At 42.7% G+C, this 18,789-nt stretch overlaps 1 protein-coding gene across 1 annotated transcript in view; it reads right to left on the bottom strand.

Moving 5' to 3' along the window:
- AMOT (angiomotin) overlaps positions 1-18,292 on the bottom strand; it is a 107,974-nt gene extending 89,682 nt beyond the window's left edge. Inside the window, exons 1-2 of the mRNA XM_049767556.1 lie at positions 18,203-18,292; positions 4,463-5,402 (exon numbers count right to left, since the gene is read on the bottom strand). Of these exons, the coding sequence (XP_049623513.1) occupies positions 4,463-5,340 (878 nt within the window). The 5' untranslated portion in view covers positions 5,341-5,402; positions 18,203-18,292. The remainder of the gene's footprint in view (positions 1-4,462; positions 5,403-18,202) is intronic.
- Positions 18,293-18,789: the final 497 nt, after the last annotated feature.

The following is an 18,789-nucleotide window of genomic DNA, read 5'->3' as shown; positions in this document are numbered from 1 at the left end:
CATGTACAAGCTCATGCACATGTGTGCACAGAGTCTCAGCAGAGCAGGTGCCCAGAGTTTGATTTGTTCTCCCCACAGAACTAACTCAGGTTCCTTCCAGGTTCTGCGATTGTGTATCTGTGATTCCCTGGAAAGGGCTGCAAATTCCTGCTGGCCTCTCTCTTACACAACTAGCTTGTACTAATCAAGGGGTTCGTTTCCAAAAACCTCAGATCTGGGCACAGTTTCAACCACTGACAGGAGGTGCCTGCTTTAGAAACAGAAAAGGATTGAATTTTTTAAAGTGGTTGACGAATGTATAAATCCAGGCTATGAAAAAGCGAGGCAGTTAGAGAAACAAATATTGATAAAAAAAAATTCGAATTCTTCTGATGGCGAGGCCTAGTTTTCTATCTGGGCACTCAGTCAATTTATTTTGAAGCAGAGAGAGGGCCTAATAAAGATGAGGTAATAAAAAGGTTGTGTATGACAATTTTTTTTTTCATTTTAACAGTAAACCTCCCACATTTTACTGTACAAGGCAAACCAGATTCTTCAAACAGCATTTTTTTTTTTCAAAGAACTTGCTTGGCACTCTGATCTCTAATTTGTGGATTAAAGCTAATAATTTAGTCTTCTTTTTGGCGGAGAAGCAAATTCTTGGAAAGGTCATCACAGACTGTGAAGCTGGTTGGTTAAAGGAAACAAAGGAGGAACATGTAACTGCCTAAAAGCTAGCAGTACAATTCCAAAAAGTAGTTCAACTACTTCCCATTGCCAAATGCCTGCCACTGAGTGCCACTCCTTCACCCAGGGCCCTGCTAACATAGGATTGCCAGAATTTGTATGATGCAATCCAAGCTTCACATAGAACAGGCATCCACTGATTCGTGCCATTTTAAAGAACATATCAAGCACTTTCTTCAAGAAAAAAAAAAAAAAAACAGGACAAACCTGTGTGTATTAAAATACTGCTCAAAGAGGGGCCGGGCGGTGGCGCTGGAGGTAAGGTGCCTGCCTTGCCTGCGCTAGCCTAGGATGGACCGCGGTTCGATCCCCCGGCGCCCCATATGGTCCCCCAAGAAGCCAGGAGCAACCTCTGAGCGCATAGCCAGGAGTAACCCCTGAGCGTCACAGGGTGTGGCCCAAAAACCAAAAAAAAAAAAAAAAAAAAATACTGCTCAAAGAGGCAAAACAGAGAATAATGAGACAGCAGGTAGGATATTTGCCTCGCATGTGGCTGAATCGAGTTTGATCCCTGGTATCATATATGGTTCCCCCCCCTCAAGCCTGCCAGAAGTGATTTCTGAGTACAGAGCCAGAAGTAACTCCTGAGCACTGCCAGGTGTAGCTCCCCCCAAAATATTGCTCTGGGGCCAGTGAGGTGGTGCTAGAGGTGAGGTGTCTGCCTTGCAAGCGTGGACCAAGCCAGGGGCAATTCCTGAGCACTTAGCCAAGAGTAGCCCCTGAGCATCAAACGGGTGTGGCCGGAAAAAAAAAAACAAAAAAAAATAGAAAAAACAAAAAAAATATTGCTCGAGGTGGTGGTTAGATGGCTCCAAGGGCTTCAGTGCCTGCTTTGCATAATGGAATAGCAAGGTTTAAGCCCAAGGTTGCAGGTCCCGAATGGAGTAGCAGGCTCAACCCCCACCAACATTGAAAAGGGTACGGCCCCAAAACAACCCCCCCCCCCCAAAAAAAAACCGCTCAAGCAAAGGTAATAATCAAAACGGGTTCTCCAGATTTTGGTGACAAGAGAGAAAATATCCACAGATAACTTAGGACAAAGGACAAAATACTCAAATTATTCTGCTAATTATATGCAGTGAAATATCTCTGGTGACTTCATCAGTTTGAGAAGAAAAAAATTCCTCCTAAGGCTCCTTATTTATTTAGGCAGATCAAAGGGCTTTTCTATCTAGCTTCAAAGACTGGAGGAGTTGTTTCAAATCACAAACAATGCTAGTGAATGAGTTCTGAAAATAGCTTTCCCAGGAAGGCAATCCATGTGTTATGTAGGGCCTGGATTTTGTTCTAGCCCCCAGCCAACAATCTCACTACTCTCCCACACCAGGCAACAGTCATTAGCCCATCCCCAAAGGGCTAGGAGCCCCATCCCCCACCCCAGAGTCTTCCATACTAAGGCAAAGAGCAAAACCAACATTCCCAACTTGTCCACCATTTTGCTGGTTTGAATGGGTTTCCACTAAGTTAAGCATCCCACCAGTCCAACCCCTCCTAGGTTTTGTTTGCTTCACCGAACAGATGGGAATTACTTGGTTTCTAGCTCTTGTTTAAACCTGAAACCATTACTTGAACTGTCTGTTTTCCCATATTCTGTACCAAGTCACTTAACACAATTTAGGCCTCTACCCTTGAAAGGAGAGGTGGTTGGGACAGTCTAAGAAAATTACATGGTTTATGGAGGAAAAAATCCTACACTGGTAAAATTAGGAGTGAAAGCTCAAACTGAACTGCCCCCTTGCTACAAAACAAGACCTGTAAGCTGTGAAGTGGTAGAGGCTTTAAAATATCTGAAAGTTGGGGCCAGAGAGATAGCATGAAGGTAAAGTTTGTCTTGCATACAGGTCGGTGGTTTGAATCCTGGCATCCCATATGGTCCCCTGAGCCTGCCAGGAGCAATTTCTGAGCATAGAGCCAGGAGTAACCCCTGAGCGCTGCTGGGTGTGACTCAAAAACAAACAAACAAACAAACAAACAAAAATATCTGAAAGTAGGGGCAGGAGAGAGAGCACAGCAATAGGACGTTTGCCTTATACACAGCCAACCCGGCACGGACCTGGGTTTGATCCCCAGCATCCCATATGGTCCCCTGAGCTTGCCAGGAGCAATTTCTGAGTGCAAAGTCAGGAGTAACCCCTGAACACCTCCAGGTATGGCCCAAAACAAAAAACAAACAAAAATATATATTTAAATTCCAGGAGCATTCTCTTATCTTCAACCCTACTTAATCAACCTACTGACTATCTTTTCTTCAGAAAAACCCAGTCAACTTCAAGCCAACAGACTTTTCTCAAAGGACTGAGAAGGGAAGACAAAGAATGAGTCATCAGAGAGATCAAAGAACAGCCTGGAGCTATCTTCTAGAAAAAGATCATCTTAGGTCCAAGAACTTCCAATCCCATGGTCACTCATAAATACCCAAGATAGTAAAAACAAAAAATATCACACACGACTGCATCAATATTTGTCCTTGATTTAAAACTACCCTCCACAACATACACTAAAATTTATTTCTGATCAGAGACATGGCCACAATAGGAACAATAGGAACAAAAATCTACCATGGACCAGAAAATATGGTTAAAAGAGTAATAACATCATGGACCCCCCAAATAATTAAGTGGTATATTTAGGAAAAGGTTGATATAAGAAACTGTAGCCCTAAAATAATGGCAAGTGATACAGAAGTTATATGTATAGTTTTTCCTCTGCATTCTTATTCTTTATGAAGTTTAGCAACTGATCAAAATTTCTATGAGTTTATATGAACTTAATGTTTAAAAACACATGACAGGCATATGCCAAACTCTCTACAGAAGGAAGATGGAGCAATCTAGTCTCTAGGAGCTATAACTAAGTACACTTTGAGTACATAATTATATTGTTTCCCTCCACAGTAATATTTGAGTGTTAATTATACAAAAGAACCACAGTTATATGCCCAAGCAATAGGCCAGTGGGTGGGTGCTTGCCTTGCAGTCATGCAGCCAGCTCAGAGACAGTCCCAAGCCCTACATATGGCTCCAGGAATACCTTCAGAGTGACCTCTGACCTCTGAGGAGTCTCTTAGCTCGACTAAGTGAGGCAAAAAATAAACAAACCAAAGAACAACAGGTACTCTACAGAAAGATGTGGTGGCAGTTACAAAGAGGAAGTAAAAAAAAACCCAGCAACTAGCCAGGGGTCCTCAAACTTTTTAAACAGGGGGCCAGTTCACTGTCCCTCAGACCATTGGAGGGTCTGACTATAGTAAAAACAAAACTTATGAACGAATTCTTATGCACACTGCATATATCTTATTTTGCAATGAAGAAACAAAAGATACAAATACAATATGTGGCCCACGGGCCATAGTTTGAGGACCACTGACTAACGTCCAATCCAATTTGCTTCCTTCTGAGGAAAAGTTTAGTCACTAAGAGAAACACTGCCCCTTCTCCTTGGAGATATCTGAAGGGACAAGACAACTAAGGCCGCTGCTTCAATACTCCTGTTCATCCACTACATTTCAAGGCCAAACACAGTCTACAAAGTCAAGGGATATGAGTTAGGTGCCAACTACAGTTGAAGGGGGACAAAAAAGACTTGAAGTTGGCAGGGAATTTACTAACCCAAGGGCCAGTCATACACTGTAGTGTAGTTTGCAATCCAAAATACCTGCCCCTTTGGTCCCTTAAGATCCCCAACAGCCAGTAGAAGCTAGTTGGGAATGAGTTAACAGAAAGGGGATCTCTCTTACCTGGCTGCTCCATACTCAGGGGGGTGCTGATACCTCATGAGCTGCCCCTCTGTTCTGCCTGGCTGGTTCAGACGATGCTCACTATAGAACAGCCCTGGCTCTTGGGGTTTGTACGCTAGAGACTGGGGTGACATGCCCTTGAAGGGATACTCTGGTGGGGGGCCTCGGAGTTCCATGCCTTTCAGGGTATGCTGACTGGGAGGTGGCCCTTGGGTGGTCTTGTAGAAGTCACTGGAACTTGTGGGGTTCTTGTAAAGGTCATTGGGTGGTGGCGGGGAGAGGGGAGTGCTGGTGACAGGCGGGTGGGCCTTGACGCCACTGGTGGCCAATGACATCTGCATGAGACGCTCACTCAAGGAGCGGACATGACCTTGCTTCAGATCTTTGAGGCCTTCATCTTGGTGCATCTTCCCCGGATTGAGTCTTTGAATGGATGGGCGCCCCTCAGTCCTCATCTTCTGGTTTGTGACTCCAGTGACATAGAAGGCGGCCCCAACATTGGCGTGCTGTTGGCCCCGAAAATACTGGGACTGAACCTTGGCTTCTTCATAGGTGGGGAGTTCTTCATTATTCTGCATCCGAGGGGAAAGTTGCTTCTCCATGATGAGGTTTTCGGACTGGATTTCCTGCCCCTGGGGTTCCTGGCGAGCAGCGTGAGCCACAAGCTGTTGGTGGTGGTCTTGGGTGCTCAACACATCACTCTGTGGCCCCGAATTGCCACCACCACCACTGGGGAAAGGTGGGCCACTGCCTGTGGCCTGCTGATGGATGGCAAGCAGGTTGCGATTGTCATTGGGATTGCCATAGCGAAGCTGCTCTTGCAGAAGCCGTTGCAGGACTGTGGCTCCTCCACTTGGCTGCTCTTCCGAATTTCTCATCTCTAGTGCTGGTGGTGCCTTGTGAAGAGAGAGAGAAAGTGGGCACCTGGGCTGCCCTCGACCTGGGGAGGGGAAACAGGAAGCTTAACACCCAATTGATGAAGAAATGTTTCTGGGGGTGGGGTGAGAACGCCAGACAAAAAGGAGAAAACTGCATAAAGAATTAATAGATTATGGGGCCGGTGTAGTGGCGTAAGCAGTGGCGCAAGGGCGTTTGCCTTGCACACAGCTGACCTAATGGACCGTGGTTCGATCCCCTCAGTGTCCCATATGGTCCCCCAAGCCAGGAGTGATTTCCGAGTGCATAGCCAGGTGTGGCCCCCAAAATTAACAGATTAATTATTGGATATTCTTGGCCCCAGGATGAGGAACTTGGGTGGTATAAAAGCTGTTTTCTCTTTCACTTTTACCCAGGGTTTAATGTTCAATCTTCTCATAACTCCTAAGGAGACTGGGGAAACCCAGGGCGTTTTCCTAGGTTTTTAAAAGATTCATTCCTCTGTTTTCTATTTAAATGAAAAAATAGAACACTTATGGCTACCTATGGGCTACTTATGGCCAGCGAGATGGAGTTATGGCCAGTGGGATGGATTTACTTCTACGTTTAGCATATAAAAAACAAAAGCAAAAAAAGGTATAAAGAGCTGGGTTTGCACTACTTACAAATAATCCCTCCGTGGTGTAATTCTTTTTCTCTCATCTCATAAAACTCTGAACCATAATCTTCCTTAAAAATTAACTTTGCATGGTCCATTTGGGGAGATTCTTGGCTTACTAAGAAAAGATGCTTAGGAAAACTGTATGGACAAAGGTTTTTTTTTTGTCCTCCAGGAATCACCACTGAGATTGTTGCTGTTATTGTTGGGCAAGAGAAGCTTAAAAGGGACACCCATCTTTCAGTTTCAGTATGCCTTTGATAATGTTTAATTTTTGATTCTTTAAGGGGAGAGATGAGAGCACACTTGCCAGTGCTTGGAGGACCAAAATGTTGCTGGGGATCAAACCCCAAATTTTCTCCATCTAAAGCAGGGGTCCTCAAACTTTGTAAACAGGGGGCCAGTTCACTGTCCCCCAGACCATTGGAGGGTCTGACTATAGTAAAAACAAAACTTATGAATGAATTCTTATGCACACTCCATATATCTTATTTTGCAATGAAGAAACAAAACAGATACAAATACAGTATGTGGCCCGCAGGCCATAGTTTGAGGACCACTGAAAAGTATGCACTCTAGCCTTTTAATTTTATTGACTTGACTTTTATTTTCTTGACTCTAAATCTTAAAATTTGAATAACGACAGGACTTCCTTTTAACCCAAGGTATATATACATTCTGCCTTATCACTACAATCAACACCAATTAATTCTACTTAAAGAATAACACAGATTGAGTGTAAGTTAGCCAGTAGTAAAACATGCCAAAGTTCAAATTATAATCATGTTCTGGGTTCACATGGTTATCTAAATAACTGACTCCCTCTCTCACCCTACACTGTATAGATTGCACACAAACTTATTAGAAACACATGAAAATCTTGCACAACCAATCTTTCTCTGAAGTACTACAATTCGTGACTAATATTCAATGATGCAACTTACACTCTAAGGATCTTAATTCACGCTGAAAAATAAGATATCATAGAATGAATTATAAAAAAGGTAATATGTTTGACATAACAGCTTCCAGTTCCTAGATGAGAACTCTGGTATCCTGGCTCCTAGGCTCTTATTTCTAGTTTTAGTAGCTTCTAAGGACTCAACATATATGAACACATTCCCTTTAGTCCATCAGAGAATGGCCCAAAAGATGGATGGTGGATGTAGAAAGATCATCTTCTCTCCTTTGGCAATTCTTGCCTGCTGCCCAATTTGCAATTGGGGGCAAAATGTGCAGTTTGATACCCTAATTAACTCTCCAAAGTATCTTTTAAAATTTTATTAATCATATTCTTTGGTCAAGTATACTTCGCTTGAGTAATCAGCCTCCTTTCATGTGACCTTCTTGGTCTCCCAGACTTGAACTGCCAGAAGAGGATTTTCTCCTAAGCAAACAAAACTTATAAATCCCTTTTTGTACCTGAACCTGGGAAGATGATTACTTTTCCTCTCTCCCCCCAAAAAAAAGGAAATATAGGGGGCCAAAGAACAGACAAAGCACTTGCCTGACACATAGCAATTACAGAATCAATCCCTGGCACCCAAGATGGTCTCCCAAGCCCTCCAGGAATGATCCCTGAGCACAGAGCAAGGAGCAATAAAGCCCTGAATACAGCCCGGTGTAGCCCCAAAACAAATACAAATGAACGAAACAAAAACTACTGAAAGAGAGTCACCTATAAAGGCAAGGAAATGTAGCCTTGAGCTACCCCAGAGCTTCTTCCTAGAGTGTACACACAACCCCTCCCAGTCCATATCCATCCCACCCTACAGGCACACACAAACCAACATGCACACGCGCACGCGCACACACACACACACACATGACGTTTCATACCTCTTTCTGCTTTCTTTTAGGCTGAAAGCAGGATAGGGAATTCTTGCTTATAAGCAGCTCCAGAACCCACAAGGGCAGATTCCCTGTTCCCTAACAGTCAGGCTCAGGGGAATCAACGCCAAATTCCAACCACTGGTCTCTCTAAAACGTTCAGGAGGAGGGAGGGAGGAGAAATTAAACAAAAAGGTCGTTTGTACATGCCAGCCATGGCCAAATATTGGCCTTCACCACATCAGTTCTTCCAAGAAAATTATGTCCTTCCCATCTGCTTAGCTTTCGATAAGCAGGAGGTCCATTTCGACTAGGGCAAAGAGAAACCACAGTGCTGTTGAGTCCAGAAGATCAAGCCAGTCTCTGAGCACATTTTAGCCTCAGAAAAAGTCTCTGTTTTTTATTGGGACCAACTGCTACGGAGTAGCAGTAGAAACTAAGTTAAAAAAATTTAATCCAGGCCGGAGAGATAGCATAGAGGTAGGGTGTTTGCCTTGCATGCAGAAGGATGGTGGTTCGAATCCCAGAATCCCATAGGGTCCCCCGAGCCTGCCAGGAGTGATTTCTGAGTGTAGAGCCAGGAGGAACTCCTGAGTGCTGCTGGGTATGACCCAAAAAACAAAAATAATTTTTTTAATCCAAGTTAAAAGAAATCCACAAAACCTCAGTGATTATTTCACATTAAAGGAGCTAGAGCAAATAACAGGTCAGTGAAAAGAAAGTGAAGAAACTAATGTATAACCACCTTGCCTCCATTGTCTAATTCTGAGCAAAACAGATATATTTTCTGCTTTTTTCTTTTCAATGAAACATGCGGAAAAAGAACCCATGGTTAGGGCCGGGCGGTGGCGCTAAAGGTAAGGTGCCTGCCTTGCCTGCACTAGCCTTGGACGGACCGTGGTTCGATCCCCCGGTGTCCCATATGGTCCCCCAAGCCAGGAGCAACTTCTGAGCACATAGCCAGAAGTAACCCCTGAGCGTTACCGGGTGTGGCCCAAAAACAAAAAACAAAAACAAAAACAAAACAAAACCAAAAAAAAAGAACCCATGGTTGACATTTGAGCCCCACTTGAGAAACCACTATAGCAGTAGAAACTACTGCTACTCCAGTAAGAATCCATGGCTGACATATTGAGAGCTGCATACAGTGTTTTTCATTTCCACTCAGTTTTGCCCACACCCACTTTAAAACGTTCCTCCTTCCATCCTGAATCTGACCAGGAGTTCATAGGAAAAAGCCAGAGCTATGGTCATATTTTTCAGGTACACCCTTTACACTGGTATTAACCATGGTCTAATATTTCAGTATGGAAGTCAGATATCAGGATATTGATTTGGGATCTGCAAAAAAAATAAGAATTCTGGGACCAGAGCAGTGGAGCAAGCGGCAGGGCATTTGCCTTGCATGCTCTAACTAGGACAGACGGTGGTTCAATCCCCCAGCGTCCCATATGGTCCCTCAAGCCAGGAGCAATTTCTGAGCACAGAGCCAGGAGTAACCCCTGAGCGTCACCAGGTGTGGCCCAAAAACCAAAAAATAAAACAAAATAAGAATGCTCAGTACAGCTCCCAGTTGAACAGTTTCAGCCTTTGATAGGCAGAAAAAAAAAGAAAATAGGTTTTCAACTAGTCCCCCCAAGTATTTCTGGCATACTAGCTACCCCAGGCAGTTGCCAGCTTCCTGCTAAGTGCAAGAAGGCATATAAAAGCTACATGCTAGTGTTCCTATAACTGTGGAACACATGCTTGGCAGGTTCTCCCCACTCAGCCCGTCTCTGAAAAAGACAGCGCAGAACTTATAATTGGATCGTCAGCCATCCACTCTTCCTGGAGCAGCAATGGTGCTTGCTCTCCAAAGAAAGTAGAAACTGTTCTTGAGGATAAAACACCTCCGCTTGCTTTCTCAGCATTCCACTTCCCCATAATTTCAGCAAATGCAAACCACGACACTCACATGGGAGAAAATTGATGTAAACACCCACTAACCAGGGCTAGGAAAATAATTCTCCTTCCAGTTACCGCTGCTCTTCTGAAAAGCCCTGCAGGTTCAACCCACGTGCTTCCAAAGCTGGGGAGCTTGAGTTTGGGTTTCTATGAGCTGCTCAAGATTCACAGGCCTTATTTTCTGTCCTGGCCTAACCACGAGTCACAACTAGTACTTCAAGGGAGGCTTTCCTCCATCCCAGAGACACCATTTGAGGAGGCAGACAATGCACAAGCAGCACACCAGAGGCTCTGTATCTTGGGAGCAGGTCCACAACCTCCAAGTTAAAAAAATCCACAAAACCGCAGTGATTCATTGAACATTATTTCCCTGCAAGGCTGCCAAAAATAAAGTGAAGAGATAAAAAGTGCACGAACACAGGAGTTTGTCTTTCCACCATGTCTTGACCAACATATAATCACAGGCAAAAGCAAAATCATCTTCAATCTGCAAGGTAATTATTTTGGGGTGTCTCCCTTAATTTTAAAGTCATAAAACATCTTCCAATTGCCTCCACTGTTCAATCCGGAACAAAACAGATATATTTTCTGGTTTTTTTTTACACTGAAACGTGCAGAAAAAGTGCCCGTGGCTAACATTTGAGATTTGAGCCCCTTTTGAAAAACCACTATATAATTCTTTTCTAATACTACTTAGATTCTTCATGCTGATTCTAATTGGCTTCCTCCTTATACCCATGCTTTGCACCAAGAAAATTTTACTTGTCCAAAAGGTCTTACCCTTTCCCCAACTCTGTCCTTCCTCTCTTTATAACCTGTTCAGCATGAAAATGACTCTGTGCCCCTAGTTACAGGACCTTCATGCTTACCACCATATGCCATGGTCATTTTTTGTTTTAGTTTAAAGGCTAGAGGGGAATGAATAAATCAACCAAAGGAAAAAATAGATTTTATGATTCCTCTCCAATTTATTTTCTCTTTTTTCATTTAGAACAGGGATCAAACTCGCGGCCGCAGGCCGTTTGCGGCCCTCCATACAACATTTTGTGGCCGTGCCCTAGAGGAATCTTTTTTTGTTTTGTTTTAGTAGTTTGGGTCACACCCCCCAATATTCAAGGCTTATTACTGACTTTGCACTCAAGGATCATCCCAACTTTGCCTCCTGCGGCCCCCAGGTAAATTGAGTTTGAGACCCCTGATTTAGAAGGTAAGTGCCACTACCAAAGCCAAGTCAGGAAAAAAAACATATTCCATGCTTATTTATTAGTGGGAGGAAAAGAAAAGACTCCTGCCTCATACTCAAACATGAAAATGGTAGGAACACTGCAAACTTCAATCTGCCCACAGCTTTTATCATACCATCGTGACATCACCTTCAATTTAAAAAAGCAAAGCACTTTGTTCCTCTTAAATAAACAGACTGTTCCTAATGAGACTGGATAGGAAAACGATAGCCCTGGTTCTTTTTTTATAAAGGAACTTGCATCTACATATTCAATTCCAGGATGAAGAGAGAGTTCAATGCTGGAACACAGGCTTTGCATGCAGAAGGACAAGACTTGACCCCCAATAACCACATGGTCTCCTGAACACTGCTGGGTAGGGCCTAAAAAATCAAAAAACATTTCTGTGTGTCTACATTTGCACATGTATACATATATATGTGTATGTATTTTCCAAATCTTCTGTAACAACAGAGCAAGATCAAGTCTTACTCAATTTGTAATAGTCTGGTTCTTCCAGTATATCTAGAAGGCTGAGAGGCTGAACCAATATACCTTAGCAAGACCATAGATAAATATCAGTTCAGATTCCAGAAAGCCACACTGGCATGTGGCTAGAGCCAAATGAATGCCCACCTGGAAATCAATCGTAAGATATGCCAACTCTCAAATCTCAAGATGAATAATTTAAAAATACTCGTTTTTCTACTAAAAATGTGTTTCATGCCAAGCTAAAAGAAAAGTAACCAGGTCAAAGTTTTCCCTATATTTGTGTTTATATTTGTATATGCATGCACACACACACACACACACACACACAAATACACATCACTTCTCACACAAGGGAAGAGACAAATGGCCAACTGAATCAGCAGGTTGTCCCTAAATATTTATTAGAGGATGTTCACCTCCAGTGGTACTTGAGGAGCATATTATGGGGGTCAAAGCCACGAATTCCAGCATGCAAAGCATGTACTGTAGCTTTTTAAGCCATCTACACCGTCCTGTAACTTTGCATTTTTTGGGCCACATCTGGCTGTGCTCAAGGCTTACTCCAGATGGTACTTGTGGGCCTATCTATGGTTGCTGAAGATCAAAACAAGATGAGCTGCATTGAAGGCAAGTGTCCTGTCTCCCAGTACTATTGTTCCAGTCCCCAATTCCTAAACTGTTAATAAGTGATGGGTAGACAGAATTTTAAAAAAAGTAAAGAGTCAAGGACAACGTCAATCGTGTTCTAAAACCAAATCTGGGATCTGTGGATTGCTCACTAAACTCAGGCATGTCACTTGATCACCCCAAATACCATATCATAGTAAAAATAACTTTAGTGGTGGTTTTATTATCATTATTTTAAAATGATTATTTCAGGGATTGAAGCGATAGCACAGTAGGCAGGATGTTCACCTTGCACACGGCCGACTCAGGTTTGATTCCCAGCATTCCATATGGTTCCCTGATTTCTGACCACTGAGCCAAGAATAACCCCTGAGTACCACCAAATATGACCCCAAAACCCAAAAATAAATAAATTAAATAAATGAATAAATAAATGTATTGTTTTAAAGTGACCTTTTTTAGAAGGCTGCAGTAGTTATGTGGAGTAAAGTTAAAACTTTATGTGTAGGCCAGGGATGTCGCTCAACTGTAACGAACACGCTTTGCATGCAAGAGACCTGGGTTAGAGCTCCAGCACTGGAACAGGAAGAGAGAGAGGAGAAGAAAAGGTAGGGAAGAGGAAGAAATGTAGTAGTGGAAGATAAACAGGTAGAGGAGGAGGAAGAAGAAATGGTGAAGGTGTGGGCAACAGAGAAAATGGTAAAGGAGAAGGAGGCAGAGTGCAGGACCTCTAGCTTGCAACTCAGATTTTGGAGGCAGAGATCCTTAGACAGGCCAACATCAACCTAGGAAGACTCATGACAAACCATCCGGTGGTCAAAACCCCCCACTTCCTTCCATCTTTCCATAGACCAATATTCAAGCACTTAATAGAAGTCAGCTAGAGCCAAAAACAAAATAGACGATTTACTACTTTTTTGCTTGTTTGTTCTGGGGAAATATCCGGTGATATTCAGGGGTTACTCCTGGCTCTGTGCTCAGAAATTGCTCCTGGCTTGGGGGATCAGATGGGATGCCGGGGGATCGAACCAGGTCCATCCTGGGTTGGCTGCGTGCAAGGCAAATGGCCTACTGCTGCGCCACTGCTCTGGCCCCACAATTTACTACTCTTAAGACAACAGCCCTTCTACTACATGTAAATTGGCCAGCAATGCTCGCTTGCATATAGATATTTAAAATATTATTATAGTGATTTGGATCTAACTTTAAGAAATTATAAACTTTTAGGCACACCCATTTGACAATTCTGTTGGAAATAGAAATGTGAATGGTAGGAGGAAAATGGTAAGACAAAGTGGCATGTTTAAGCTAGAAGTACGGCAGAAATAACTGAAAATTATCTTCTCTTTTTTTTTTGGCCACATCCTGTGGCACTCAGGGGTTCTCCTGGCTCTACGCTCAGAAATCACTCCTCGTAGGCTCGGGGGACCACATGGGATGTCAGGATTCGAACCACCATCCTTCTGCATACAAGGCAAACGCCCTATCACTATGCTACCTCTCTGGCTCCAAATTATCTTCTCTTTAGGTCAACATACATAGTAGATTCGAGAATGATATGTATTCCCAATGACCAATGTTTCTAGACCCATATACTAAGTCTGTCAATAGCATATCATCTTGACATTTGGCTTTCATGTCAAGATCTAGTTTCAGGAAATGCTTGGAGTTGGACCTACCTCTTGATTCTTACATCTACTTTAAGTTATGTTATAAAATTAATTTCTGAAGCATAATTAAGGCCTTGACCTTTCCAAATCTTACTTAGGATCAGAGCCTAGAGAGATAGCACAGTGGGTAGTGTGTTTACAGACTTGGATTCAATCCCCAGCATCCCATATGGGCCCCAAAGCAGGAGTAATTCCTGAATGTAGAGCCAAGAATAACCCCTGATCATCACAAGGTGTCATGTCATTCCCCCCTCAAAAAAAGCAAGCCATACTAAGTCATATGTAAGATCAGTATAAGTTATGTTTTTGAAACAGTAATGCATAGGCACCATAATTTTTGACCCCAGTTTTACTTTTCTGCCTCTGAAGCAATGAACTTAAACATGTTAATAGACAACATGAGCAGGGAAATTCTCCACACCCTGCTAGCACCACCACTCCATAAACACACATTTCAAAGGAGGAATTGATTACTTATATTAACAATCCTTGCTCCTTGTCTCAGAACAAAAATAAATGGTAAGAAAATCAGACTGCAGGTAAACTGAGAAAAGTTTATGACCATACCTAAAAACTGCCTTCTTTACCAATATAAACACAACATTCAAAAAAGTCTAAGGAAAAAAATCATTCCTACTCACTCACTACACTTCAGAAAATCAAGTATTTTTTGCATTCCATTTCACTGAGATTTTTTGTGTACTGCTGTTAACACAAAGAAATGAACCAACATAAATATCATTTACATACGATTTCCACTTCTTCATAAGTACTTCAAGTTACACACAAACTTCATAATCTTGTAGTGCCATTAATAATCCAGTTAATAAATGTAGCAGGATTTACTTACCCATTGGACAATTACACAATTAAATTTCTTTCACTGTTAGGCTACTCTAACATCTTTATAATTTAACTTTTTCCAACATTTTGAACTGTGTCCTAATGATAGAAACTCATAAGTAAAATTACTCACCCAAGAGGCACAAAATGTTTTTTTTTTTTTTTTTTTTTTTTTTTTTTTTTTTTTTTTTTTTTTTTGGTTTTTGGGCCACACCCGGTAACGCTCAGGGGTTACTCCTGGCTATGTGCTCAGAAGTTGCTCCTGGCTTGGGGGACCATATGGGACACCGGGGGATCGAACCGCGGTCCATCCAAGGCTAGCGCTGGCAAGGCAGGCACCTTACCTTTAGCGCCACCGCCCGGCCCCACAAAATGTTTTTAAAGAACCTTTAAAAAAATAAAAACCCCAGAGCTTCATAAAACGTATTCTTCATTTTATGAAAAGTTCCTCTGCTACCATTTTTCCACCAGGGCAGAGGAGGCTTCCTAGGAGGGAAAGAAGCCAAAGAGAAGTAATAGAGTTTCCCAGTGGCTTACGAAATGGCAGAATGGAATGTGTGCTCCCCTGAAAATCTAGCTTGCATGCACTCGCCCCAAATTGCCATTAGGCCAAGAACCTAATTAGTGAAAGCATCAGGTGGGTGAGAACAGGTTCATGGCCTGTAATGGCTTCTATCATATTTCATTTTTGCCCTTGAAAAGATCTGACAGGGCCCGGAGAGATAGTACAGCGGCGTTTGCCTTGCAAGCAGCTGATCCAGGACCAAAGGTGGTTGGTTCGAATCCCGGTGTCCCATATGGTCCCCCGTGTCTGCCAGGAGCTACTTCTGAGCAGACAGCCAGGAGTAACCCCTGAGCACTGCCGGGTGTGCCTCACCCCCCCAAAAAAATAAAGATTTGACAGTCCTCTTGAAGAAAGTTCTAGCAAGCAAACCAGCTTCAATGTGAGAATTCAACAATGAAAACTTGGAATAACCAGTCTCGAATATATAGGGTGGTCTCAGGGCCACACTGGTGATGCTCAGGGCTCACTCCTGTTGGCACTCAGGGAACCCTATGTGGTGTCAGTGCATGCCAGGAAATCATCTTGACCGTTCTTTCACTTTTCCAGCCCTCTTCTTCAATGTATTTTCAATGACATTTTGCTGTGTCATACTAAGTATTCATGACCAATGAATCTATGTGTATCCCTCTATTTTCAGCCACAGCTAAGGAGGCATATTTTAGGTCAGTTCTGTTTAATATTATGTGACTAAAGGTCACCTGTCTAAAATAGACAGTATGCTATGGACAAAGGCTGAATTGCTACCATACCTTGTGTGGTCCAGGGCAGGGGGACGCAAAAGACCAAAGGTGTCCTGGATTGACAAGAGTAAGATACAACAAATATGGGGCCGGGCGGTGGCGCTAAAGGTAAGGTGCCTGCCTTGCCTGCACTAGCCTTGGACGGACCACGGTTCGATCCCCCGGTGTCCCATATGGTCCCCCAAGCCAGGAGCAACTTCTGAGCACATAGCCAGGAGTAACCCCTGAGCGTCACCGGGTGTGGCCCAAAAACCAAAAAAAAAAAAAAAAAGATACAACAAATATTTCTTTATTGGGCTTCTGGGGAAGATGTCTTTTTTTTTTTTTCTTTTTTTTTCTTCTTTTTTGGGTCACACCCGATGACGCTCAGGGGTTACTCCTGGCTATGCACTCAGAAGTCGCTCCTGGCTTGGGGGACCATATGGGACGCCGGGGGATCGAACCGCGGTCCGTCCTAGGCTAGCGCAGGCAAAGCAGGCACCTTACCTTTAGCGCCACCGCCCGGCCCCTGGGGAAGATGTCTTAAAGTTAAGTATCTTAAAGTCTTCTATCAACTATCTTAAACTAAAACTACCTTAAAGTCTTCTATCAACATTCTTCTTCAAAGATTTTTTCCTACTCTATGCCCTCCCCACTCAAGACCCCAAATCTGGTCAAGATGGAACATTGATCCACAGTTTTGAAGTGATCTTACTGAACTTTGGCCACATCTCTAGTGTAGCCTTTATCACACCATCATTTCCACATACATTTATTGATAAATTAGTATAATCCAGCACTATATACGCCCCTGGTTAGAGTAAAAAGAGAAATAAAGCAAAGAGAATACATAAAGCGGGGTACAACACTTCTAGCATACTGCTGACCCTAGTTTGATCTCCACACCAGAAAAAAATAATAAAGGGAGAGAGAGAATAAGAGAGAGAAAGGCATTTGACTTGGATATAGTCACCTGCCACAAGCTTGATTCACTCCTCAATACTCGACATCACTAAGTACAGAGCCAGGAACCACTGAATGTGGTTCCCTGAAAACCTTAAAAATAAATGAAATTAAATATAGAAAGAGAAATAAAGTAAGGGCCAGAGAGCTAGTACAAAAATTAAGGTGCTTGCCTTACATGTGGCCAATTAGATTCAACACAGAGCATCATATGATTCCCTAGAACTACCAAGAGTCATACCTGAGCACAGAACCAGAAATAAGCACAGCTGTGTGTAGCCACAAAGACAGAGAGAAATAAAATCAAATTCTAATCTTGGGGCAGAAGGAGGGTTTCCAAGGGGTGCTCAGAATTGCAAGGGTCAAATAGTTCAGTGCAAGAGACCCAGAATGCTACGCTGTTTGGGTCTTATAGTACCAAGGATACAAAGACCATCACACAGCAGTTAGTGCTAGGGCTTTACTCAGCGATGTTCCGTGGGAGAACTGTGTGATGCTAAGAATCAAACCTGGTGAGAAACATGCCAGGCATGGACCTTAACTGCTATAACATCTTCAGGGCCCCCAGAATTCCAGTCTTATGAGAGTTCTCAAGCAAGGAGACAGGACTGAATGGGAAACCAACCATAAGAACAGAGAACTATGGTATCACAGGCTCTACAAAAACTCTGGATTGCCTAAACAAAAGTAGACAGAGGAAAGAAAATTCCATGAGCAAATATCAAAGCCAACTTGATGTTGGGGAAATAAGAAGAGTCTGAGAAAAGATGATAAAAACATTTAGGAGTCATTAGAATGTGGATGACATTTAAGATAAGTCAATACTTAAGAGTGGATTATAGAGATTCAGAACAGAACAGAACAGAAAAGTACCAAGAACTAAGAGCATACCCCTGGAAAAAAATTACCATTTAAGGGTTAGGTACTTTTTGAAAATGCAGGAATTAGAGGAAAATCTCGTTACTCCATGGCTGGCTTTCCTCCCACAATGTTTCGATCTAAATCTGAGAATATACTGTTTTTATGACAGAGCTTCCATTGCCGTGCAGGGAAAAAAAAACAGAAGTCACTTCTTGTCAATTTTAAGTTTTTAAGTCATCAAGCAAAAATCAGTGTAAAGTTGACTCGGATGGAAATTGCTAGAATATGGAAACTACTAGGCCATGGCTGGGTGCAGGATTTTTCGTTGCATCTTTCTCAACACTTAAGTGATAATGCAAGTAGGCTTTATAATTGCACACACAGTGAGTAAATAATTTCACCAAGACTTTGCCAAAGGCAACACGAAGGGAGAAAAAGGAATGAATTGTAATAAAAGATAGACTATTACCTTTAGTTTCTCAGCTTTACTTCTAAGAAGCTCTTTTGCTTCTGTTAATAGTACTTTGTTTTGCTCAGCAATCTATAAGAAAATAAGAACATATGTTGATTAATCCCATTTTATGACTGAGACACCACGTCCAGAATAGTTAAGGGGGACAAAATTGGTCAGGGTTTCACAGTCACACACTGCTAGAGTGAGGCTCAGAATCCAGGTCTTGTGATTCCCTGCCCTGTCACTAAACACAAACCTCTAGAGAACGAACTCTCCAGCTGCTGCTGATGTGGCTGGGTTTTAGATTGTCCAGTTTTTAGAACGCAAATTCATGAGGCAAGCAAATTTCCTCCACATTCCCACAGTCTCTGGAACAAGCAAGTGTCTTGTACCTAGAAGAAAACAGCCCAAGTTACCTGGAAGAAAAGAATTGAGATATTTTTCCCCCTACTAAATCTCCCCAGGAAATGGCTAAATAAAATCTTCATTGGTGTTCCACTGACATCACTGAGAGCTCCCGGTTTTGTTTTAGCCCCTGAAAAATAAATATCTCATTCAGGATGGCTTTTTTGTCCAAGTAGGGCTCAGAAGCAGGCTGCAGG

Source organism: Suncus etruscus, chromosome X (genome assembly GCF_024139225.1).
Source record: "Suncus etruscus isolate mSunEtr1 chromosome X, mSunEtr1.pri.cur, whole genome shotgun sequence".
NCBI classification, from domain to species: domain Eukaryota; kingdom Metazoa; phylum Chordata; class Mammalia; order Eulipotyphla; family Soricidae; genus Suncus; species Suncus etruscus.
Note: the sequence above shows the minus strand (reverse complement) of the source record. Positions and strands in the feature narration are given on the sequence as shown.